Here is a 23,831-nt window from a genome sequence, read left to right on the forward strand (position 1 = left end):
TATGTATGTATGCATATGTTGATGCACACGGCACATGCCCACATAAATATCAATATGTGTACCTAAATGCTATACACATTGGATGAAGGGAGACAGGAATATAACAGCCGGCAATTTCAAGCACAAATAAAAACAGAAAAGCTCAGTGAATAAACTAAAAACAAGTGGGCGAATTGCATCAATAAACAGCTGTTCAAGAGCGCAGATAGTAAGTTGAATGCGAGTATTTTCTGAATTAATTCTAATACTATAAACAAATAAAAAGAAAATGAAATATTATTTTATTATTCGCATAATATAATGTCTGCTTACTTATAAATTAACATTTACTTTTTTTATTTTTTGTATAAGTATCTTTCTCGCGTGTTCAGAGAAAGAGAGAGAGAGAGAGTCTCTCCACTACAGCCAACTTTTTTATTGAGCATAGCGACCAGCTATTTAATAAATTAGTTTAGTATCCATTGGGCGTTTAATACGTGCAGACCATATTTGCTTGCAAGTAAATACGTTTGTATTCGTAACAGTAAAAGTAAATAGTTAAACTACAGAATGACACAGGATAATCTGACTGCAGTTTTGCACGGAATAAACGATTTGCGATTGGTATGAAAAGAATTAATGATATAATACAAATAAAAAGTAATACATTTTATATGCAGGAGCAACGTCCGATCCCGGAAATATCAGATGAGGGTAAGCCATTAATATCAACAACTATCGAACGCCCGCAGAATCGAGCTGTCGATAAATCGATATTAATTTAAAATAATTTTATACAGAGGTTTTAATCGCAATGGACAGCGTTGGGATCTGTGGATCAGATGTTCATTATTTAACTAAAGGTCGTATCGGCCACTTTGTGGTGACCAAGCCCATGGTAATTGGCCACGAAAGCGCAGGTGTGGTGGCCAAAGTGGGTTCCAAAGTTAAGAATCTGGCTGTAGGAGATCGAGTTGCCATTGAGCCGGGAGTTCCTTGCTACAAATGCGATCATTGCAAGCAAGGCAGCTACAATCTGTGTCCTGACATGGCATTCTGTGCCACGCCCCCGTATGATGGTAATCTGACACGATACTATAAGCACGCAGCGGACTTTTGCTTTAAATTGCCTGATCATGTTACCATGGAGGAAGCTGCTCTACTAGAACCGTTGTCCGTGGGAGTACATGCTTGCCGTCGTGCTGGTGTGGGCTTAGGCTCCAAGGTGCTTATCCTTGGTGCAGGTCCCATCGGACTGGTTACGTTACTGGTAAGCAAATATCCATTCATTTTGTCAATTTAACTAATTTGTTTTATTTATAGGTAGCACAATCTTTGGGAGCCACGGAGATTCTGATTACGGATTTAGTACAGCAACGTCTGGATGTTGCCAAAGAGTTGGGCGCCACACATACACTGCTGCTAAATAAAGAAGATGCCGCGGAAGACATCGCTGATCGTGTGCGTCAATTGATGAGTGCTGAACCTGATAAATCAATCGACTGCTGCGGAGCAGAGAGCAGCACGCGACTGGCAATCTTTGTAAGAGCTTCTAGTGCGATATGATGTATGCTCCAATTATCTGATTTTGTCATATATTGCAGGCTACACGATCTGGCGGTGTTGTTGTTATTGTTGGCATGGGACCGCCTGAAATGAAGCTGCCCCTATTCAATGCCCTGGCTCGAGAGGTAGACATTCGCGGTGTCTTCCGTTACTGCAATGAGTGAGTGGAAACCTAAGTCTTTATCTAAATATACAGGCTAACAAATTCTTTTGTCATTGTAGCTATGCCGCTGCTTTGGCCCTGGTGGCCTCTGGAAGAGTGAATGTAAAGCGTCTTGTAACACATCATTTTGATATTACAGAGACTCAAAAAGCATTCGAAACAGCTCGGGACGGCTTAGGTGGCGCCATTAAAGTTATGATACATGTACAAGCTAGAAATACAAATAATCCAGTTGTATTTTAGCTTGCCATGAAACGTAACATCATTATTCAAAATATATTCTTTCGACAAAAACAACGTTTATAATTGCATGAAAATTTTAGTTTTTATCTTATTCTGGATATATTGTTTTTTGGTTCAAAATCAATATATATATATATAAATATATATATTCGAGTAGTTCAGCCGTTATAAACGAAATGGATAGCTGCCGACTGTTGCGGAATCTATTAAGCTGTTTAACCAGAAAATACAGCGGCTTTGGCTCTTTGTCTCCAATGATTCGACACTTGCACGGAGTAGGGGTGGATCTCGATGATTTGATCAAGGAACGCATGCGCAAACAATTGCTTACTGATTGGCATACAACAAATGAGGAAAGGCAGGTGAATGTGGCTAGTGAGCCGACGACACAGGCAGCCAGCTTAGAGAAGGTTCTCAAACAGGATCTAGATATGGATCGGCAGAACAAGATCAAAAGCAATTATGTCGTTACATTAAAAAAATCAAATGCGATTGCAAGCGAAACAGCCTATAAAATAAATGGAATTATTTCAGTTATTAAGAGTGGCACGGCACCCGTAAGTTATAGGTACCGGGAAAAGTCCGGGGAGAATCTGCCTACTGCAAGATCTACTAAGGTGTAGAAATCCTATCCTATGTGTGCACAATCTTAACGAATTGAATAAAATGATTACAAAGAATGATTTCCTAATAAATTTGTTATTTATGTAACATTTTGAAATATTAGACAATTAAATAAATGTGACCATACGCATGGTGTATGTATGTATGTGTTGTATGGTCAGTGGTAGTACCAAAAGAAACGCATCGTACTCGATCTTACAAGGAGTCGAGTATTTGTCTTTGGGCCAAATTTTTATTAGATCCGGGATAGATTTTTGTTTTATTGGGTTAAATAAAGGCAATTTTAAAATTACTTGTACAATTAAAAAACTCTGTTAAATATCTCACTCCTCCTCCGTAACATCGGCTAATGAAAAGTAGTTTGTAGTAGTTTATATAAGTCGTTCATTGTAAAATCTAATTTTTTGGTCCACGCCAATATTTTATGATGTCTCCAAAAATCGCATGTTGATTCTACGGAAGAATCGTTGTCATTTTCAGGACTGGATATTATATATGGTATTAGTAAATTAATTGATTTCACACAAGCTAAATTATCTTTAAAATGGATATTTGTGAATATCGGATCCAGTAAACAAGAAGTCGAAATTAAGTGGTTTTCTTCAATGGATGCGAGTCTGCCTTCTATTTGTTTAATCATTTCTTTTTCACCGCATGTATGACTGTCATACCATCGTCGACCGCTCCTACAGCCACAGGTGCATCATTAATGTGCGTCTTCGGGCAATTCACCATCGATATAATTATACCCTGAACCCATTGAAAATGGGAAATCAGGGTATAATGGTTTTGTTAAAAGTATGTAACAGGCAGAAGGAGGCGTGGCACACCCCACAAAGTATATATAGCCTTGATCAGGGCGACGAGCTGAGTCGATTTGGCCCTGTCCGTCTGTCTGTCCGTCCGTCCGTCCGTCCGTCCGTCCGTCCGTATGTATGAACGCGTCGATCTCAGAAGATATAAGAGCTAGAGACTTAAAATTTTTTTCCTAGGTCCGTGTATATCACGCGCATATCAAGTTTTTCTTTATATATCGATAACTACTCCCGATATTTTATTATCGATTAAAAACCTTATCGAAAGCTAGTTTTTTAATTATATCTCCTACACCTTTAGAGCTAGAGCTTCCAAATTTTAAATGTAGACTTATATGTATTTTATATAATTTCGATTTTTGTTGTAATTTACCCCCCACCCCTATATTCACCCCCTCACCCACACCTTTGTAAAAGGCGTATTTCAAGTACTAGAGACGTGTGCTTTAGAATGTGCACACATTTTTACCATATAATTACGCTCTGATAGTTTCATTAAGATTGTACGTCTAGAAATTAAATTATTCAACAAATAAATTCTTATAATGTTGCCCACACTGCAGCGCAGCCCAAGCGCAGTCGCTGCTTACTGCGCAGTTAGCAGAGCGCGTTCTACTACGTGCGTGTGTATGTATGTGTGCCGAAAAGAAGTGCAGACTGATTAGAATATCAGATTAGAGGGTTCAGGGTATCTCCTAGTCGAGCAGTCTCGACTAGAGTCTTCTTACTTGTTTTGCTTATGGTCACATATTCTTCACCCAACAGCTCTTTACCAACATACACTAGTGGCTTTAAAATACTCATGAATTTTTAAAAATATTCAAATTTTGGAGCTGAGAGTGGGGATGGTGCTTTAATAATAAAAATTGAGAAACAATAGGCGAGAGCTTAATAAATCTCAAGAGCACAAATAAACGGAATTCCAACTTGTCGTTACAAAATCTGTTTCAGAGGTTGAGACGAGGTTGCTTTTCTTGTAACGCATCGCTGGCAATTACACTGCACTTGAAGAATTTTACAATGTCTCGCACTTTGCATATTAATAAATTAGTCTTTAACTTACATTACCGACTCAGCGATGAGACGATTGTATGGGCAAAGCAAGGCAAGCTCATGACAATGATCTTCAGCTTAGGCCATAGTTTTATAATTCGGTTCCAGACATTTCATAATAAAGTCCTAATACAGTGCTCCGGCACATTGATATCAAATCCTGTCGTTAATTCCATTATACTTTTGAGCCACAGGGCCAATAGTCAAAGAGAGAAAGTTAGGTTCTTCAACCTAAGCATCCGAAAGCTAACGGAGGACTAACGGATCTAAATAGCACATATGTATACCTCTAGACTACATAACATGCCACCTTTGTTCAAATTACATTCATCCATTCAGTATGCCTTTCATCTAGAGCAAAGCTGACTATGCAACGCGACATAAAAGTTCCATTACGAAAATAATGAGCAGTAACTCCTAAATAACTGGTAAAAGCCATCATTTCGCTCCAAACATCACATGTTAGTGTCGCGTGAGGTACATTTTCAAATGTGTTTTGAATTTTGCAATGCATTATAGTATTATAGTATAAAAATCCTCCAATTGAGCTTTTAGCGTATCAATGTTTGGAATTTTGAATGATGGACAGGTTTTCTTAACAAATTTCTGAAATCGGCGGAAATAAAGTAAAGGAAGCTGAGTTCTGAATCATCTTCTCCGCCATTCGAATACGAAAATTCGCGTTCCATTTATTGTATAATAGACTGTTGTATTTTTTTTTAGGTGGCTCGCATGTATTTTCCACATCGCTGTCTGTTTGGGTATGAGCTTTTACAAAGTTTTCCACTGCAGATGTTTTCGATGAACTTGTTGATGGTTGCGGCTTAGTTTCATGTCTTGATGGACTCAGCAGATCCAGATCTCTTGTAAAATTTTTTTTGTTTATTCCCAATTTTATTTACACTAAGAAAATATAAAACGTATCATAATTTGTTTTGTGCACATACTAGGGGCAATAATATATATTGTGATATATCAACAGCACACAATCGAAGACGTGACAAGATCACATTACATCCTTTTAATGGCGACCAACGCTCAACATAATCCAAAGCAATAAAAGCTCCAAACCAGACCTATAAAACATCCCCAAAATCTAGCTTAGGCAATTCAGTTGTATCCTGTTGCGTTCGCAAATTATTCTTGTGTTAATTATAAGCAAATCAATTGTACTCCTTTGTGGGAAATAAAAATTATTTTTTGTAATTAACCTACAATGCAAAACTTATTATTTTATGTATCTGAGATACTTTAGTATTAATATTACTCAACTAAAATGAAACATGTGTCATCTAGTTGTCACTGTTTGTTAAATTATTCGAATGAATAACAGCATCGACAGATAGATGGCGCGGTGCAATTGAAGTAGTGTCGGTCTCTAAATATCTCTAGTGCTCCACACAGTGGCAGCGCTAGTGGTAGCGCTGTAGAAAATGAATAAACCCATCATTTGAGCGCGGAATGGAATTCAATATAATCATGACATTTTTTAGTCTCTAAATTAAAGGTCATCGCAATACAAGCATGCTTAACATTAATCAATTATTTTCACTTCGTAAGCAACTGATCGAATTTTCACCCACATTCTACACTTGTTATATACATACATGTTCATATGTATGTATGTATGTTCGTAATTAATCACTTCCATAGGCACACACATCAAACGAAACCTTGCGAACTAATTATGGAAAACTGGAAGTAAATTGTTGATAAGCCCAACGAACTTTTATTGAAAAAAATTTTGCATTAGATTCGAATCAGCGTTCAAGCTGTGCGGACTTTTTCTCTCAAACAAATATTTGACTTAATATTTTATAATAGAAAGCCAAAATGGCAAAGGATAACCTAACGGCTGTTTTACATGGCATTGAGGACATGCGCTTGGTAGGACAAACTCATAATACATAATAATAATTATAAATATAAATATTTAATTTTTCTCATGCCATAAACAGGAACAGCGTCCTATACCGAATATTTCCCCAGAAGGTAAAGATTGTATATCAATTAAACGTTTTATTTATTTTCAAATAAATCTGATTTACAGAGGTTTTAATCGCAATGGATAGCGTCGGAATTTGTGGATCAGATGTTCATTATTTGACTAAAGGTCGTATCGGCCACTTTGTGGTGACCAAGCCCATGGTAATCGGCCACGAAAGCGCAGGTGTGGTTGCCAAAGTGGGCAGCAAAGTTAAGAATCTGACTGTAGGAGACCGAGTTGCCATTGAGCCGGGAGTTCCTTGCTACAAATGCGATCATTGCAAGCAAGGCAGCTACAATCTGTGTCCCGATATGGTATTCTGTGCCACGCCCCCTTACGATGGTAACCTGACCCGATACTATAAGCACGCAGCGGACTTTTGCTTTAAGTTGCCTGATCATGTCACCATGGAGGAGGGTGCGTTACTAGAACCTCTATCCGTGGGAGTGCATGCCTGCAAACGTGCAGGCGTCAGCTTGGGATCGAGGGTGCTGATTCTAGGTGCAGGTCCTATTGGATTGGTTACACTGCTGGTGAGTGGTCTTCTTCAACTATTCATTTGCAGTTCACTTCATTGTGAGTGCTCTAGGTTGCTCAATCCATGGGTGCAACGGAAATTTTAATAACCGACCTGGTGCAACACCGTCTGGACATTGCTAAAGAGCTAGGCGCCACTCACACTCTGCTGCTGACGAGTGATGAGACAGCTGAGCAGGTCGCGGATCGTGTGCGTAAAGCAATGGGTGAGGACCCCGACATATCGATTGACTGCTGTGGAGCGGAGAGCACTACACGTTTGGCGATCTTTGTATGACCCCAACTGATATCTTTTATATGCATTTCGTCTATAACTATGTTCTTTGCTACGACAGGCTACACGAGCAGGAGGTGTTGTTGTTATTGTTGGCATGGGACCGCCTGAAATGAAGCTGCCCCTATTCAATGCCCTGGCTCGAGAGGTAGACATTCGCGGTGTCTTCCGTTACTGCAATGAGTGAGTGGAAAGCTAAGCCTTTATCTAAATATACAGGCTAACAAATTCATTTGTCATTGTAGCTATGCCGCTGCTTTGGCCCTGGTGGCTTCTGGAAAAGTGAAAGTAAAGCGACTTGTCACCCACCACTTTGATATTCAAGAGACACAAAAGGCATTCCAAACAGCTCGTACTGGCACGGGCGGTGCCATTAAAGTTATGATACATGTTCAACCTAGGAATACCAACAATCCTGTAAAATTTTAGCTCAGAGATTTTAGTAAGCATTGGGTTATAAGTCTGAAAACATGTAATACGTAGTTTTAGAAGAAACAATAAATTTATTTGCTTGGTACAAAATTAACCGTTTGTTCTTATAGTTTCAAAATTACATTTGCATTTTATGCGCTTAGTTTCGGTAGTTTAAATTAGGACTCAAGCAAAAAAAAAAAAAAAGCAAAAAAAGGCGCACAAAATGTCCAACTTGCTGTATTGGCGGTTATCTCGACCCCTCTACACCTACTTATCCGTTAGATTTGTTTGTTATCGTCCATTGGCTCCAATGATCCGATACTTTCATGAAGATAAGACCGAGGAGTTCAAAAAACGCCTGCGACAACGAATGAAAAAGAATGCTGAACTAAAAGACGATGCTGCTAAGGCCAGGCAAAAAGCAGCCACCCCTGCCACCATAGCAGAGTCCGCCAGCTTATCGAAATTGAACGAAACTAAGCCATCGACCAGTATTAATATAAATGAGAACAGTCCAAATCTATATGGCGTTGAGTGCCCTATTCAACCGAATGCCGACCCTGACTGTTCAGCAGTTTCCAGCTCTTCGATTTCAAATCCATCTCAAGATAAGGATATCGAGTCAAGTGTGGAGACGTTTGAAATCAGGGCGAAAGCATTTGTTGAATCAGCTAAACATAAGGAAAAGGAATCTGAACGCCCAGCAGATGAACAGGCTTCAAAAAATAGTCCAATAAAGAAGCCAAAGTTTTCTCCAAGTACTTCAACACCAATTGATTTGAAAAGTGCCGACTCACCCAAAAAGGATTCGCATGATCCAATGAAGGAAAAAAGTAAAAGTTTTCCGCTATTTAGACCTGAAACAGAGAACGAATCATCTGATTTGAAAATATCAGCAAAAGCTGAGAAAACATTGGAGTCTCAAAAAGATTTCAAGAGCTATGGATTAAACGAATCAATTAAAATTGAACCTTTCAACTCAAGTCAAAGTGTTTCGCATGATTCAGTGGAGCAAAAGGGTGAAAGCTCTAACCTATCTAACCTATCTAGAACTCAAGTAAATAAAGAAACAGACATAACATCAACAAAAGCTGAGAAAACTTTAGAATCTTTAAAGGACTTTAGGAGCGAAGGCGGAAAAGATTCATTTAAAATGAAATCTCAAGTCCCATGGGAGGGAATGTTCGATCACCATACTGATCGCTATATTTCTAAGACCAAGCTGCGAAAAGAAAGCAATGAAAAAACTGTAAGTTCCAAAGGTGAGAGGTCCAAGCATATGTCTATGGATGGGCCAAAGGGGCAAAGCAAGATTGAAGAAAATAGAATTGAACAATTATCTCAAGCAGAAGCGGAAGCGGAAGCGAGAGCCGAAGTTAAAGCTAAATTGATAACCCAAACGAAAGCTGAAGCGAAAGTGGAAGCGAAAGCCGAAGCGGAAGTCGAAGCGGAAGCCGAAACGGACGAAGAGATGAAAGTAGAACCGAAAGCAGAAGCGAAAGCGAAAGCCGAAGCGGAAGCGGAAGCGAAACTGAAAGCTAAGGAGGAAGCAAAGGCTAAAGCGGAAGCGAAAGCTATAGCGGATGCCGAAGCAAGAGCTAAAGCGAAAGCTATAGCGGATGCAGAAGCAAGAGCTAAAGCGAAAGCTAAAGCGGAAGCGAGAGCTATAGCGAATGCAGAAGCAATAGCTAAAGCGAAAGCTAAAGCGGAAGCGAGAGCTATAGCGGATGCAGAAGCAAGAGCTAAAGCGGAAGCGAAAGCTAAGGCGGAAGAGAAAGCTAAAGCGGAAGCTAAAATCAAAGCGGAAGCTAAAGCTAAGGCGGAAGCGAAAGCTAGAGCAGAAGCGAAGGCTAGAGCGGAAGCAGAAGCTAAAGCGAAAGCGGAAGCTAAAGCTAAAGCGGACGCGAAAGCGAAACTGGAAGCAGAATTGGTTGCCGCAGCAAAAGCAGAAGCTGAAGCAAGAGCAGATGAAAAAGCTAAAGCGGAAGCGATTGAGAAACTGAAAGCAGAATCGGCGGCCGCAGCAAAAGCAGTTGCCGAAGCAAAAGCGGCTGTCAAAGCAAAATTCAAATTAGAAGCAAAAGCAGATCGTGCTCAAAAAGAAATTGAGTCTCAAGCTAAAGTGAGGGTTTTGAATGAAACAAAAGGCATACAAGGACAGAGCAAAAGCAAGTCTGAAGAAACTCAACAAGAAACAGGAAATGCTTTGAGTTCTAATAGCAAAATTTTCAATTTAAGGAATACCACAATCCAAAAAGAAACTAAACAAACACAACAAACATCAACGAACACAAGTTTGGATACCCAAGGCAAAACTGAATCGACACAATCTCAAACAATTTTGGATGCTGAAGGCAATAAAATATTAGTAAAAGGCGCAGTAAACGAGCTGTTTAGAGGTGAGGCTGACTCCTCAAAGAATGTGCAGAAGCGATCCACTTTTAAGGCAAGCAAATGGAATGCCAAACGCCTTTTTATAGAAAAAAAATCGAAGAATGAGATGAAATCTCCTAAGGTGGAGAAAAGCTTTAAACCTATTTTCAAGCCTACTCAAAACAGGCTAGCGACGAAATCAATCATATTAATCAAATCTGTACTGGATAATTCCCAGAGTTCTATTAAAAGTAAGGAAGGGTTATCCAAAGCAAAAGTCTCTCAGGGCACAGCAAGTAACGATGGCGTATCGACCAAATCTGAGAATGAAACTAAATCTACTAAAGCTGAAAAGCCCCTCCTTAGGAGAAAGCCTTCTCCAGGCCAACTGGGGACAAAATCAAGTACATCAATCAGATCTGTAGGGAATACAAAGGATAATGCACAGAGTTCACTTAAAGATAAGCAAGTATCAATCTACGATGGCGTATCAACAAAATCTGAGAATGAAACTAAAACTATTAAAGCTGAACAAAATCTTAAGAAAGAGCTTAGTCAAGGTCCATTGAGCACGGTGCACAAGAGCAGCATAAAAGCTAAAGAAGGGTTAACAAAAAAAGGATCTCCTCAGAGTGCGTCAAGCAAAAAGAGCGCAACAACTAAATCTGGTACCAGTGCTAACATTGAGAAGTGGCTATCAAGAGCTAAGCAACTAAAGGATACCCAGGCAAGACGCTTTTGGAAGAAAAACAGTCCAGTAGATTTATTTCGAGAAGCCTTCAAGCCAAAAGATCCGTCTATTCAACCTAACAAAGAAACGAAGACCGACAGCCCAAACAGTCACAAGAACCCTACATCATCTTCATCGACAGCTATCAAGGATTCGTTTGAGTCGGTCGACCCCGACTCGTCTAATTTAGATAATAAAATCTCGGATGATACAATCAAGGCTAAGCAAATTGATTTAGTTGCATCAGGCAGTTCAGTTGTAAATAGTGGACAAACTCAATCAAAACACGTTTTTAGTCCAGATAGTATCAACGTAGATTTTAACGAAGATGGACTAAGCTTAAATAAGGCCGCTTCATGTCATCCAAAACCAGAAGCCATATATTACGGATTGAAATCCCCTGAGGACAACAAATCTTCTGAAAAAATTGACAATAAGAAAAACAACAACAATACCGTCGAATCGCTTCTTCTAAGCAACGCCAAGAGCCCATATAAGCCAAAGCCAAAGACATATAAACCTCGTCCGATCACAATTGGTGACATTATCGCAAAACTTAGGCAAAGAACTAAAAGCGAAAATATTAAGGCAAAGAACATTCAAAGTCTAACTGAAAGTGGAAAGTTTAGAGAAGAGTCGAAGCCTGGTAAAGGGAACCCTACCAAGTCATCTCTAACTGGGACGCCAACCGACGAATTCTCTAAAAATCCAGTAAGTGATAATACATGCGATCAATTATTCCCCAATTCGATAACAAGTAATACAATTGCTAGTAAAAGAGCAAATGAAACCCCTTTTGAATCTAGTGATATTGATCAGAGCTATTTGTGGCCACCGTCGCAATCGGTGGGAAATTCGGATATAGGAAACACTATAACATCTTACCCAAAAACGCAGTGCGTTGCTTCTGACGAGATCCAGATTCATAGCAGTTCAACGAATGCAGATGTAACTAGTTTAGGAAAATTTGTAAATGTTGACCAAAATGATATTTTAGACACAAGTAAAATTGTAAATAAGGAACCGACAAAGATAACCAATATGTCAACGGATGACTTCTCGCCAGATAAGCTATATAATTCCAAAACAGAAGGTGAATATCGCACCGCAGATATGTTAAGCGTTCAAGTGGAAGAGGAACCATTAAATTTAATGCCCGTCGACAAAACAAAGCTCGGTCCCAAAATAAAATTAGTGAAAAAGCTAGTAGATGACAAAAAAGTACAAAATGAGTCCGTACAACCGAAACCAAAGCCAAATCCAAAAGATAAAGAACATGTTGCAGGTATGTTAAATAATCGAGGAGAGAAGGGATTGGAATTGGAAAAGTCCAGATCAGACAAGGAAACAGAAAGTCAAGTAGAGGAGAAAATGGAATTGTTTGAGCATGTGAAAGATGAGAAAAAACAGATAGAGCTGTCTAGTCAACCAAAACGTAAACTGACGCTCACAGAATATCTATTTCAGTTTCTTAAAGGTCAACGGAATAGCAAAAACGAGCCTGGTCGTAGGAATATCACAACTTCGGCTGCTCAATGCCAGGACACAGATGCGGATAATTATCGTTTAAGTAAGCGTATAATGAAGAAATATAATGTTAAGCCCAAAAAATCAATTAAAACAGAGACTTTCATTTCGCCGGATGTGAAGAAGCATGGCATGGACTCCAGCATAACCCGTAGGCAACGCAAAAGTACGGAAGCTAATCCAACAAAGTTTCCTCGTGATAATCGGCCTAACATCGAAAAGCCGACGATACCAAAGGCCACCAGTATTACTTCCGATACTGATTGGAATGTGGCCCCAAACCCGAGCCCCGATGAAGTCTTAATGGGTTCTAAAAAGTCAGAATTAAATAAAAACTTAAATGATCGCAGTGTTGATGCGACAAACATGCCTGATGGCTCTCCGCTCAAATTCGAAGATAAAAGTCCAATTCATAAAGAAGATACAAAGAAGGAAACTAACAATATTGAAATTAAAGGTGGATCCAGATACTGCTTAATGAAATTGAAAGCCGTTAAGGGCATTGGAATAGACAACGAAAGTGGCAAGCGAAGATTCAGTGCCTTGGGTCGACAGCTGAGCCAGAACATAGGTAAGTATATATACACATATATTTGTATATATACATATAAACATGTATAGTTTGTAGACCTTAAACAGTTTATTATCAGATTAACACCATTAGTCACGCCCCCTTATTGGACATTCAATGTCATATCGAGGTGAATGACAGTTGCGTTATATAGATTACCAGAATAAACTAAACTATAAATATTTAATATACACACTCAGCTACACACATATTTGCTGTCAGTGATAATACACATACAGACTATAAGACATTAGGTAATTAGGTTATTTGTAAGTCAACATAATATCACTAACAATTATATTTTGTGGAAAGTTTTTGCTTTTTTCAGAACCGACAAAAATGCTAAGGACCGCTCTTAAATAATACCTTGCAACAATCAATGAAAAAAGTCATTAAATATACAAACGAAACACAAAGACGAAGTCAAGCCTCTAAGCAATATATACTATTTGAATATTTCACGTTTTATTGGCTTTTTTTCAATAAAATTAAAAAGAATAAATAATTTAATGAAGAATAAATCAGCTAGTGCTCTAAATTTATTTCTCTGCAATCGATCATTATCGACTAGATAAACTAGTTATATATTTACCACAATTTTGTAAATAGTGCTATAATAAAATTAACTAGAAACCGTATACCAATGAAAACTTTCAAAAAACATATTTCAAATACTAGGGACATGTAACATGTTCTTAAGCAAATGTACGCATTATCACGCCCTGTAAGTTTTATAAATTTACAAAAAAAAGCTAATAATCAAATTAAGCTCCCAAACTCATATGCTGTTTTTTGTGTAAGTAGAAAAAAATAGTTATGAATATATACTCATTAAATATATACTCACTGTAATCATTTCCTCTGAATATTTCCCGTAAGTATTTCCTCAACGTAATTTCTCTAAGTGCTTCTTAGTATTTCCTTTACGTTTTTCCCTTACGATTTTCCTTTACGTATTTCATTTACGAATTTCTTCAAAATATTTCTTCTAAGTATTTTCTTTACGTATTTTCATTATGTATTTCCTTTACGTTTTTCCTTTACGTGTTTCCTTCACGTTTTTCCTTTACGTTTTTCCTTTACGTATGCCCTTTACGAATTTTTTCTAAGTATTTCCTCCAAGTAATTTCTCTGAGATTTCCTCTAAGTATTTTCTTTACGTATTTCTTTTATGTTTTTTGCGTTACGTGTATCCTTTACGTTTTTCCATTACGTGATTCCTTTACGTATTTCTTTGACGTATTTCTTTTACGTATTTCCTTTGCGTATTTCCTCCAAGTCTTAAATGCTCACACGCTTCACTTTACATGACTGCACTGCACGAGTGACCCCGACTAGGCCTGGGCGACTGAAGAAATGTTCCTGCAACGGCCCTTTATATAGGCAACTTTCACTCAAAGTGGCCATGGCACTCAAAGTAGTTATGGGAACACTCTCTGCTGCTGCAAGTATTCTAGCTTCGCTTTACTCAAATATAAATACGAAATGAAAACGGCTGAATGCAAAGAGACGACTTAAATTAGCTGTAGCTCTTCTTCGGGAGACAGACAAATATACAGACAGAAAATCTAATTACCTCACTCCTCTGCTTAAGAGTATATGTATATGCTTGATAATGATATGATACTTATTTATGTAGACAGCATAGACAGCAGTTTCTACTGCTGTGTAGGATTAGGACTTTTGCATAGTCTGCCTCCTATATCATCCCATACTCATTATACACTGAGCCCTTTAAAAATGGAAAATCATGCTATATTGTACGACGTACTTCAATTTAAAGCTACCCACGAAATTCTAATCCCGCCGATTTGATTCTTTCTTTAAAATTTTATTTGGTTGTGCATTTATAAATTTCAGGGAATATCCTAGTCGGGCACCTCACTTAATTGAAATCAGGTTAAAATCATATTAATTATAACTTCAATCCAATTCAGTTCAGCAGCATTGCATATATTGCTCAGGATGTCTGCCGTACGAGACGTCTTTCTGCCTGACTTAAAGCATTGTAGACCTTTTAGCGATCAAGTTACCATATGAGATGTATATTAGTCCTTCGAATCTGAGTTTATCACATACAAATACTAAGAAGAATCAAAGCAGGCGCAACAGCGACTGTCACTTTAGGAATATTATTCCAATGAATTATATGTAGGGCACGCGTTAAAATTGTAAGTATTAAACCTGAACTAAACATGCTTGTACGCTCTGTTGTAAGCTGCATTTCGCAAGTGTTCGCGAGGTCTTTCACGTCCTCATTTGGCAATGGACTGATGCAAAAGATTGTAAGCTACCATATCCTCATTAGGCGTGTTGCTTGCGACCATAGGAATGACAATAATGGTAGGCAGATCTGAGGTATAGTACTCAACTTTCAGTTAGTATAACAATAAATACATTCAATTATTGTAGATGTCGCGCAAAATGAGACCAAACTTGCAATGGATAACCTCACGGCTGTTTTATACGGCATCGATGACATGCGCTTGGTACGACGCCTTGAGAAGCCAGAATAAAAATGGTTCTCTTACTTATTTTTTCCTTATTTTCATATACAGGAGCAACGGCCAATACCCGATATTTCCCCAGAAGGTAAATTTAAATTGTGATAGATTCATTCACCTACACCTTTCTTTTCCTACATACAAAAATTCATTAGAAGTTTTGATCGCAATGGATAGCGTCGGAATTTGTGGGTCAGATGTGCATTATTTGACTAAAGGTCGTATCGGCCACTTTGTGGTGACCAAGCCCATGGTAATCGGCCACGAAAGCGCAGGTGTGGTTGCCAAAGTGGGCAGCAAAGTTAAGAATCTGACTGTAGGAGACCGAGTTGCCATTGAGCCGGGAGTTCCTTGCTACAAATGCGATCATTGCAAGCAAGGCAGCTACAATCTGTGTCCCGATATGGTATTCTGTGCCACGCCCCCTTACGATGGTAACCTGACCCGATACTATAAGCACGCAGCGGACTTTTGCTTTAAGTTGCCTGATCATGTCACCATGGAGGAGGGTGCGTTACTAGAACCTCTATCCGTGGGAGTGCATGCCTGCAAACGTGCAGGCGTCAGCTTGGGATCGAGGGTGCTGATTCTAGGTGCAGGTCCTATTGGATTGGTTACACTGCTGGTGAGTGGTCTTCTTCAACTATTCATTTGCAGTTCACTTCATTGTGAGTGCTCTAGGTTGCTCAATCCATGGGTGCAACGGAAATTTTAATAACCGACCTGGTGCAACACCGTCTGGACATTGCTAAAGAGCTAGGCGCCACTCACACGCTGCTGCTGACGAGTGATGATACGGCTGAGCAGGTCGTGGACTGTGTACATCACACAATGTTTGAAGACCCCGACATATCGATTGATTGCTGTGGGGCAGAGAACAGCACACGCTTGGCGATCTTTGTATGACCCCAACTTATGTCTTTTATATGCATTTGGTCTATAACTACGTTCTTTGTTACGACAGGCTACACGAGCAGGAGGTGTTGTTGTTATTGTTGGCATGGGACTGCCTGAAATGAAGCTGCCCCTATTCAATGCCCTGGCTCGAGAGGTAGACATTCGCGGTGTCTTCCGTTACTGCAATGAGTGAGTGGAAACCTAAGTCTTTATCTAAATATACAGGCTAACAAGTTCTTTGTCATTGTAGCTATGCCGCTGCTTTGGCCCTGGTGGCTTCTGGAAGAGTGACTGTAAAGCGGCTTGTCACCCACCACTTTGATATTATGGAGACCCAAAAGGCATTCGAAACAGCTCATAGTGGCACGGGCGGTGTCATCAAAGTTATGATACATGTTCAACCTAGGAATACCAACAATCCTGTAAAATTTTAGATTGTAGTAAGCTCTGGGCTTAGAAAGTATGGGCTCTGAAAATATGTAGTACGTATAGTCAGAAAGAATAAATATTTTAGTTTGGTGCAAAATTTAACTTTGTTCTTAGAGTTCTTTATATCGGCACTTTACACTTGGAGAAAAATAGTTAAAGTGTCCAATATGCTGTACTGCCGGTTGTCCCAATCTCTTTTCACCAACTCATTCGTTAGGCTGGCTTCCTGCCGTTCATTGTTTTCTACGATTCGTTATTTACATGAAGATAGAACTGGTCCCGATTCTGAATTCAAAAAACTATTGCTACAACAAATGAAGAAGAATGCTGAACTGAAAACCGAAGCTGCTAAGGAAAAGCAAAAGACAGACTCCGCCATTTTATCTAAAGAGAAAAAGGTGAATCCCCCGACCACTATTGATATAACTGAGAACAGCAGAAATCTGTATGGTTCTGAGTTCCCAGTCAATGGGAGCCCAGCCTCTAAGGGTTCATTGGAATCCAACTCACCGACTGTAAGTCAATCTCAGAATAAGGACAGCAAGTTGAATTCGAATGTAAAAGCATTTGAAAAGAGGACGAAAAGGTTTGTCGAATCAGCCTTACGGAAAAGAAAAGGGTCTAAGCGTCAACTGCTGACGAATGAAAGAATGTCGAAGAAACTTAAAATAGAAGAAACTCAGACAAAATTGGAAAATAAAAGCTTAAAACTATCAAAAGAAGATAATGATAAAGTCAAAAACAAGCCTGTCGAACAAAGTAAAAGTGATGAAAGCTTAGGTGATGAAAAGTCTCATGCTGAAGCTAAAGCAGAACTTGCAAGAAGTATAATTGCGTTCAAAGCAGAACAGATGATTTCAAATGAAAAGAAAATCCTTAAGGAGCAGAGCAAAAGCAATCCAGAAGCAGATAAAACTTCAATTAATCTCTCGGGCAGTGAGAACAAAAGCAATGACAGGATAAAGCTGGGAAACCAAGGGAAATCTGAAAAAAATGTGAATCGTAAAACCGATAGAAACAGAACCAGCACAAGCAAAAATGGATTTGAGCGATTCATGACCAACATAAAAGACAAAAATCAACAAGCCCCAAAGCAATCCCAAACGCCTTCCGACTCGGTGAACATTAAATCATTTATGAAGAGCAGATTTCTTGAATACATTTCTAAAGCTAGAAGTAGGGCCATGCAAAGTAAATTAAAGCAACCCACTTCTCTAAAAGCTAGGAAGAATTCGAGTACAACAATCAAAACTGATTCAAACAAAAATGATCATTTACGAAGATCCATAGAAATTAAGGGAGGGTTACCCAAACCAAGAGCCAGTCAGAACGAGAGTGTATCTGAGAAAGGAACTGAATCAATTAAAATTGAAAAAATCAAAAATCCTACTCAAACCCAGTTTGAGACAAAGTCTAGCAGAGAAATCAATTCTAACTCGACTACAAATGATAATTCCAAGCAATTATCCAAAACAATCACCCTCCCAGGCACGATAAGCAACAAGGGCGTTTCAATCAAATCCGAAAGCGAAGAGCCTAAATTGGAAGTAGTTGAACGAGACTCTCTGAGAAATAAACCAACTCAAAATCAGTTTGAGACAAAGCCAAGTACAGCAACCAAAACTGAATTGGACACAAAGGATTTTTCTAATATCTCCAACAAACACAAGAAAGGGCTATCCAAATCAAAGACCCCTCAGAGTGCATCGAGCGGCAAGAGCGCAGCAACACCATCTGAGGCATTACAAAATACGTCCAGCTTCACTACTAAAATTGATGAAGAGCTAATCAAGGCTAAGAAATTGCAGAACTTGCAGTCAGCAAAGAAGGCTAAAGAGGCGAAATCCAAGAGCATCAAAACAAAACCAAATCCAACAAAACCAAACTCCCCATCAAGCCTATAGAAGACTGAGAGTACACAGCAGATACGAACCCAACGCCAGCTGATGTTGATAATTTGTTTGAGTCGCTAAGCCATGTACACTATTCTCCAGTTCCGATATAAAGCTCGTCTAATTAAACAATGATCGTTTTTAGTTTCTAAATTTTTGAATCGAAATGTAGTCATAAACTGTTGATGTCTATGAATCATATAAGTAATGCTTTGCATATTTATTACGTATTTCATAGCATTATGTTAAGAAAAATCTTAATATGATAGAAGAATCAATCTCATTTGCATTGGAATACTTCTTAGTAAAGCAGCAATGAAATTTTTAATTGACTCAAGTGATTTAATAAAAATTAATAATTCTCGATAACGAATATATATTTGAAAATTGTCTTCATAAAGCAAAGATTTTTAAATAATTAGTTAGTACCAAGGTATGAACTGTATGTTAATGCCTAGCTCTATAAAAATAAAAGTGAGCATGAACTAAACAGCTTTACGAGATTGGAATGCGCTATGGACATTAGCTTTGGTCTACTATATATTTGAGCTATTCAAGCAGCCTCTAACATGTTGGATCTTTAGTGAAACCATAAATTGTAATTTTCAGTTTTCTTTATATATGTATGTATGTATGTGTGTAAATATGACACATACAAATGATAGGCTACTTAGGCAGGCCAGGTAACGATTGTCATGATTGTGACAAAGTTGTTTAGCTCGGATAGATTATTATTGTTTGCTTGAGTTTAGTCTGGGCCAGACCTCAAAATTTCTAGTAAAAAGTCGAATTTCATTTTATAGCCCTGGCCAAAGATGTTTACGCGAACAGTTGTAAGCTGCAATCCGCAGGCATTAGCGAGGTCGTGCAACTCTTGCATGCAGCCCGTGATCACGTTCAGCAATTCTTTGTTTTGCAATGGACTCATGCAAAGGCTGGACAACTGTCAAATTACTACGCGTACAGTCGCCACTGACCAAACTGAAGACTCTATTGGTCGTAAGTTATATCAATTAGATTAATTGAGGCTTTCATTTCACGCACCTACACAACATACACACACACACACGCCCACAGGTAATCATAGCTCGAATGTTAAGGCCACAGGTCGAAGGCATAACGACAGTAAGGCTGCCCCGAAAGGCAAGCTACCGGTTCAAGGCAAACCCGCCACACGCAAATACAGGGTGTCTTGTCAACGCTTCTATAACGATGATTTTAGGCGGCGGGATGTTGGATCAATTTCACAAAGGCGAAGGGAATTGGTTGTTCGGCAGAGCAAGGAAATGCTGAACGAACTGGAAAACCTGAGAGTTCAGTGTGAAAGCTTGGTTCAACAGCACCCGAATGCCAATTTGGTCGAGCTGGAAGATTTGAATAGTGAGGCAAGAGCCATTGTCGAGATATGCAAAGAGCTGAATCAGCAACATGAGAGCAATAAAATGCCAGAGCGTATTAAAAATTCATCACATTCGGGAAATACAATTATCAAGCAAGATAAGCAGAAAAAGCAACAACACATTTTGAAAAGGCAATGCAAAGCTTTGGCCAAAACGAAGTCATTACAATGGAAAAACGCAGTTGCTAATGGAGAGGAGCAGCTTGAACAGAAGGTTAAGGAACTGGCCCAGTATAAAGAGTCTGGTCAATCGGCCAAACAGCAAACGCAATCGAAGAATAAAATCGACAGGAATATGGATGACATATTTGACCACCTTCATCAATTTAGGCTCGAAAAGGAGCAGTTCGTAAAGCAACATGAAGTTTTGAAAAGGCTTGAAGAGCTGAAGCATCAGTGTAGAAGTTTGGCATACATGGCAAAGGTGAAGCCCATGGGGGCGATTGGTACTACAGATCCAGATAATTTCAAACAGCAGTGTAGAGAGATGTCGCGTAAGGCAAATAATGCAAAAGATGAAACCAATAAGGATAAAGGTGGAAAATCAGATAAATCGAAAAAAGAAAAAGGAGACAAAAAGCAAGCCAAAGGTGAAACTCAACAAAAAGAAAAGGGAAATGCAAAGGAAAAGGGAGAAGGCAAAGAAGGGGAGGGAAAGAAGACCGACGAAATGGCTGAGTGTGAAAAAATGGCTAAAGAAGAAGAAGAAATGAAGTGCAAAGAGCAAGCCATGAGAGAAGAGTGCGCGATATTACTCGAAGAGGAAAAAGCAAGGAAAATTAAAGAAGCGAAGCAAAAGAAGAGCAGAGCATTTCAGAAAAAACTAGAGCGCGAAAACAAAAAGAGGCAAGAAAGAGAGAAAAAAAAGAAAGAGATGGACAAGAAATGTCAGGAGTTTGCCCAGGAAGAAGAGTGTGATAAATTAGCTAAGAAAGAAAAAGAACAGAAAGAAAATGAAGAGCTGGAAAATAAATGCAAAGAACTATCCGAAAAAGATCAGTGCAGTAAATCCGACAAAGGAAAAGATGAAAAGAAACAAGGCACGAAAGGTGCCAAGGCCGAAAAGGGAAAGAACGAGAAAGGAAAAGGCACAGATCAGAAAACAAAGACCGATACCAAAAAGAAACCAAACAAGATAATGGCCACCTTTGAAGAACTCAAGGAACATTGCCGAAATTTGGCTAAGATGGCGAAAGCTAATTGCAAGAAAGACACTCCTTGTAAAGTAGACCATATTGAAAAAGAATGCATGGAAAAGGGCCAAAAAGAACTGTGTGATAACGCAAATAAAAAGGAGAAGGGCCAGGAAAAGAAGGGCAAAGGTAAGGGAGAAGAAAAGAAAGGGAAAGAAGAACAGAAAGGCAAAGCTAAGACAGAAGAAAAGCAAGGTAAAGCTAAGGGAGAAGAAAAGAAAGACGCGGCCACGGCGAAAAAAGATAAGGGTCAGGAAAAGAAAGATTCGGGAAATAAATCAGCCCAACAAAAAGCTGATGCAGAGAGAAAGGCGAAACTAAAAAAATGCAAAGAGTTGGCTGAAAAAGATAAATGCGCCGCGTTAGCTAAACAGAAAAATAAAGGGAAAAATCTAAAGCAGAAATGCAAAGAGTTAGCACAAAAAGAACAGTGCGCTAAATTAGCTAAGAAAGAAAAGAAAAATAAAGGCGAAGACGAATGCGAAACAGAAAATAAGGACAAAGGCGCGGATCAAAAACTAGACAAAAAGGCGCGATGTGCCCAACTGGCAAAGAAACAAAGAGCCAAGAAAAAAGCATTGGCCGAAGAGAAACAATGTGCTGAATTGGCGAAAAAAGAAGAAGAGCAGAAAAAGGCGTTGGCCCAAAAGGAAGCATGGGCTAAATTGGCAAAGAAAGCAAAGGAGAAATGTAAAAAGTTGGCCGAAAAAGAACTATGCGCTAAATTGGCTGAAGAGGAGCAATGCGCTAGATTGGCAGAAGAAGAGAAATGCGCTAAACTGGCTGAAGAAGCAAAATGTGCTGAATTGGCAGAAGCAGAGAAATGCGCTAAGTTGGCAGAAGAAGCAAAATGCGCAAAATTGGCAGAACAAGAGAAATGCGCTAAATCGGAAGAGAAAGAAGAGGGAGAGGACAAGTCCAAAGATGGAAAAGGTGATAAAGATCTAGATGAAAGCTGTAAAAAATTGGCGGAGGAAGAACAATGTGCTAAATTAGCAGAGAAAGAAAAGAAGAATAAGAGCAAAGATGGAAAGGGTGATAAAGACCTAGATAAAAAGTGTAAGAAATTGGCAGAAGAAGAATGCGCTAAATTGGCAGAGAAAGAAAAGGGGAAGGACAAATCCAAAGAAGGAAACGGTGATAAAGGCCTAGATAAAAAGTGTAAAAAATTGGCAGAAGAGGCACAATGCGCTAAGTTGTCAAAAAAACAAAAAGAACAGGAAGGCAAGAGTGAAAAAGGAAAAGGTGATAAGGATATAGATAAACAGTGTAAAGAATTGGCGGAAAAAGAACAATGCGCTAAATCAGCAGAGAAAGAAAAGAAGAATAAGAGCAAGGATGGAAAGGGTGATAAAGACCTAGATAAACAGTGTAAAAAATTGGCGGAAAAAGAACAATGCGCTAAATTAGCAGAGAAAGAAAAGAAGAATAAGAGCAAGGATGGAAAGGGTGATAAAGACCTAGATAAACAGTGTAAAAAATTGGCGGAAAAAGAACAGTGCGCTAAATTGGCAGAAAAAGAGAAATGCGCTAAATTGGCAAAGAAAGAAAAGGAGGGCGAGAGTAAAAAAGGAAAAGGTGACAAAGATCTAGATAAAAAGTGTAAAGAATTGGCGTTAGAAGAACAATGCGCTAAATTGGCAAAGAATGCAAGGAAGGAAAAGAGTAAAAAGGGAAATGGTGACAAAAATCTAGATAAAAAATGTAAAAAATTGGCTGAAAAGGAACTATGCGCCAAACTAGCTAAAAAAGAAAAGGATGGCAAGGGCAAAAAAGGAAAGGGTGTCAAAAACCTTGAGAAAAAGTGTAAAGAATTAGCTAAGAAAGAAAAGAAAGCCTTCGAAAAGAAATGCAAAGAATTGGCAGAAAGAGAACAATGCGGTAAGCTCGCCAAAAAGGAAAAAGAACGAAAGCTAAAGGCACAATGCAAAGCAATGGCTGAAAAAGAAATGTCCGCCAAATTAGCTAAGAAAGGGAAATCTAGCAATAATAAACAAGCTAACAAAGACGAAGAATTTAAAGAAAAGTGCAAGGAACTGGCCGAGAAAGAAAAATGCAAAAAAATGGAACAGCAGTCAAATTTTGAAAAACTTAAGGAGCTTTGTAAGAAGTTGTCTGAACAGAAGAAATGTAGTGAAATTAAGAAAAAACAGGAGAAAAAGAGCCGAGACGATCGTAAAGCAGCTGGTATGAAATTACGAAAAGAGTGTCAAAGAATTGCCGCCCAAGAAAAGCCTGAAGATTCCTGAAAACAAGTGTCAGCCTGAAAACTTGTGTTAGCAGAAATCGTGTCGTATGCAGAGTATAGCAAACTTTTCAATAGCAATGAATACTATTGTTCAAGCCGCAAAAATTTCACTTTAACATGGAAATGTGTTTATAGAGATAAAGGAAATTTTTAGTGGTAAAATGTATAAGCAATAATATTTATCAAATAATTTGAAATTTAAAATTTATTCAAACTGCTCCCCTCTGTTCCACGCATTAAAATCAGATTCATGTATTTAACCCATTGGAACCAAAGTTATCAAATACATGAGCTGTAGTTTCTATATCAATTGTAATTCTCGCTTTATTTCGGAGGTTGACAAATTACAGATTATAGTGAATCTTCAATGTAAAAACGTAACCACGAGGCACTTGAGCTCCATACACGGTTTA

General features: G+C 38.7%; 5 protein-coding genes across 14 annotated transcripts; all 5 read left to right on the forward strand.

The window, feature by feature from the left end:
• The first annotated feature begins 370 nt into the window (after nucleotides 1-370).
• On the forward strand, nucleotides 371-2,642 carry LOC6573618 (sorbitol dehydrogenase). Its single transcript, XM_001999648.4, has 6 exons — nucleotides 371-603; nucleotides 660-693; nucleotides 780-1,249; nucleotides 1,303-1,521; nucleotides 1,584-1,705; nucleotides 1,768-2,642. The coding sequence occupies exons 1-6, from the start codon at nucleotides 550-552 to the stop codon at nucleotides 1,949-1,951; spliced, it is 1,083 nt and encodes a 360-aa protein (XP_001999684.1). The 5' UTR covers nucleotides 371-549; the 3' UTR covers nucleotides 1,952-2,642.
• Nucleotides 2,643-6,191: 3,549 nt separating this feature from the next.
• Nucleotides 6,192-7,767, forward strand: LOC6573617 (sorbitol dehydrogenase). The gene is made up of 6 exons (XM_001999647.4): nucleotides 6,192-6,330; nucleotides 6,402-6,435; nucleotides 6,494-6,963; nucleotides 7,020-7,238; nucleotides 7,303-7,424; nucleotides 7,487-7,767. Exons 1-6 carry the CDS (start codon nucleotides 6,277-6,279, stop codon nucleotides 7,668-7,670), a joined length of 1,083 nt encoding a protein of 360 aa, XP_001999683.1. The 5' UTR covers nucleotides 6,192-6,276; the 3' UTR covers nucleotides 7,671-7,767.
• A 99-nt stretch (nucleotides 7,768-7,866) lies between these two features.
• On the forward strand, nucleotides 7,867-13,377 carry LOC26527959 (uncharacterized abhydrolase domain-containing protein DDB_G0269086). 4 transcript variants are annotated; one of them, XM_015167027.3, is made up of 3 exons: nucleotides 7,867-12,328; nucleotides 12,383-12,856; nucleotides 13,169-13,377. In XM_015167027.3, the coding sequence occupies exons 1-3, from the start codon at nucleotides 7,879-7,881 to the stop codon at nucleotides 13,213-13,215; spliced, it is 4,971 nt and encodes a 1,656-aa protein (XP_015022513.2). In that variant the 5' UTR covers nucleotides 7,867-7,878; the 3' UTR covers nucleotides 13,216-13,377. The 4 variants fall into 4 exon arrangements, with proteins under 4 accessions (XP_015022513.2, XP_015022512.2, XP_032586921.1 ...); XM_015167026.3 differs by having other exon boundaries at nucleotides 7,867-12,856; XM_032731030.2 differs by lacking the exons at nucleotides 12,383-12,856; nucleotides 13,169-13,377 and having other exon boundaries at nucleotides 7,867-11,469; nucleotides 11,565-11,643.
• A 1,593-nt stretch (nucleotides 13,378-14,970) lies between these two features.
• LOC6573615 (sorbitol dehydrogenase) lies at nucleotides 14,971-18,707 on the forward strand. 4 transcript variants are annotated; one of them, XM_044007403.1, is made up of 8 exons: nucleotides 15,013-15,027; nucleotides 15,089-15,199; nucleotides 15,269-15,345; nucleotides 15,415-15,448; nucleotides 15,516-15,985; nucleotides 16,042-16,260; nucleotides 16,325-16,446; nucleotides 16,508-18,707. In XM_044007403.1, exons 2-8 carry the CDS (start codon nucleotides 15,130-15,132, stop codon nucleotides 16,689-16,691), a joined length of 1,176 nt encoding a protein of 391 aa, XP_043863338.1. In that variant the 5' UTR covers nucleotides 15,013-15,027; nucleotides 15,089-15,129; the 3' UTR covers nucleotides 16,692-18,707. The 4 variants fall into 4 exon arrangements, with proteins under 4 accessions (XP_001999681.2, XP_043863338.1, XP_015022510.1 ...); XM_001999645.4 differs by having other exon boundaries at nucleotides 14,971-15,199; XM_015167024.3 differs by lacking the exon at nucleotides 15,013-15,027 and having other exon boundaries at nucleotides 15,108-15,214.
• Nucleotides 18,708-19,302: 595 nt separating this feature from the next.
• LOC26528077 (axoneme-associated protein mst101(2)) lies at nucleotides 19,303-23,728 on the forward strand. 4 transcript variants are annotated; one of them, XM_044007539.1, is made up of 3 exons: nucleotides 19,303-19,577; nucleotides 19,656-22,350; nucleotides 22,663-23,728. In XM_044007539.1, exons 1-3 carry the CDS (start codon nucleotides 19,394-19,396, stop codon nucleotides 23,417-23,419), a joined length of 3,636 nt encoding a protein of 1,211 aa, XP_043863474.1. In that variant the 5' UTR covers nucleotides 19,303-19,393; the 3' UTR covers nucleotides 23,420-23,728. The 4 variants fall into 4 exon arrangements, with proteins under 4 accessions (XP_043863474.1, XP_043863475.1, XP_032587709.2 ...); XM_044007540.1 differs by having other exon boundaries at nucleotides 19,656-22,247; nucleotides 22,560-23,728; XM_032731818.2 differs by having other exon boundaries at nucleotides 19,656-21,609; nucleotides 22,339-23,728.
• The last annotated feature ends 103 nt before the right edge of the window (nucleotides 23,729-23,831 follow it).

Source organism: Drosophila mojavensis, unplaced genomic scaffold (assembly GCF_018153725.1).
Source record: "Drosophila mojavensis isolate 15081-1352.22 unplaced genomic scaffold, ASM1815372v1 contig_16, whole genome shotgun sequence".
Lineage (NCBI taxonomy): Eukaryota > Metazoa > Arthropoda > Insecta > Diptera > Drosophilidae > Drosophila > Drosophila mojavensis.

Bases quoted from the DNA above. Each gene is read 5' to 3' on its own strand.
- LOC6573617 (XM_001999647.4), top strand. From the start codon at position 6,277: ATGGCAAAGGATAACCTAACGGCTGTTTTACATGGCATTGAGGACATG. The intron at 6,964-7,019 runs GTGAGTGGTCTT...TGAGTGCTCTAG, and splicing joins TTGGATTGGTTACACTGCTG to GTTGCTCAATCCATGGGTGC. The intron at 7,239-7,302 runs GTATGACCCCAA...TTGCTACGACAG, and splicing joins CTACACGTTTGGCGATCTTT to GCTACACGAGCAGGAGGTGT.
- LOC6573615 (XM_001999645.4), top strand. From the start codon at position 15,052: ATGCTTGTACGCTCTGTTGTAAGCTGCATTTCGCAAGTGTTCGCGAGG. The intron at 15,346-15,414 runs GTACGACGCCTT...TTTCATATACAG, and splicing joins GCATCGATGACATGCGCTTG to GAGCAACGGCCAATACCCGA. The intron at 16,447-16,507 runs GTGAGTGGAAAC...TTGTCATTGTAG, and splicing joins GTCTTCCGTTACTGCAATGA to CTATGCCGCTGCTTTGGCCC.
- LOC26528077 (XM_015167022.3), top strand. From the start codon at position 19,394: ATGTTTACGCGAACAGTTGTAAGCTGCAATCCGCAGGCATTAGCGAGG. The intron at 19,578-19,655 runs GTAAGTTATATC...ACACGCCCACAG, and splicing joins AACTGAAGACTCTATTGGTC to GTAATCATAGCTCGAATGTT.
- LOC6573618 (XM_001999648.4), top strand. From the start codon at position 550: ATGACACAGGATAATCTGACTGCAGTTTTGCACGGAATAAACGATTTG. The intron at 604-659 runs GTATGAAAAGAA...TTTTATATGCAG, and splicing joins GAATAAACGATTTGCGATTG to GAGCAACGTCCGATCCCGGA. The intron at 1,250-1,302 runs GTAAGCAAATAT...TTTTATTTATAG, and splicing joins TCGGACTGGTTACGTTACTG to GTAGCACAATCTTTGGGAGC.
- LOC26527959 (XM_015167026.3), top strand. From the start codon at position 7,879: ATGTCCAACTTGCTGTATTGGCGGTTATCTCGACCCCTCTACACCTAC. The intron at 12,857-13,168 runs GTAAGTATATAT...TTTTGTGGAAAG, and splicing joins ACAGCTGAGCCAGAACATAG to TTTTTGCTTTTTTCAGAACC.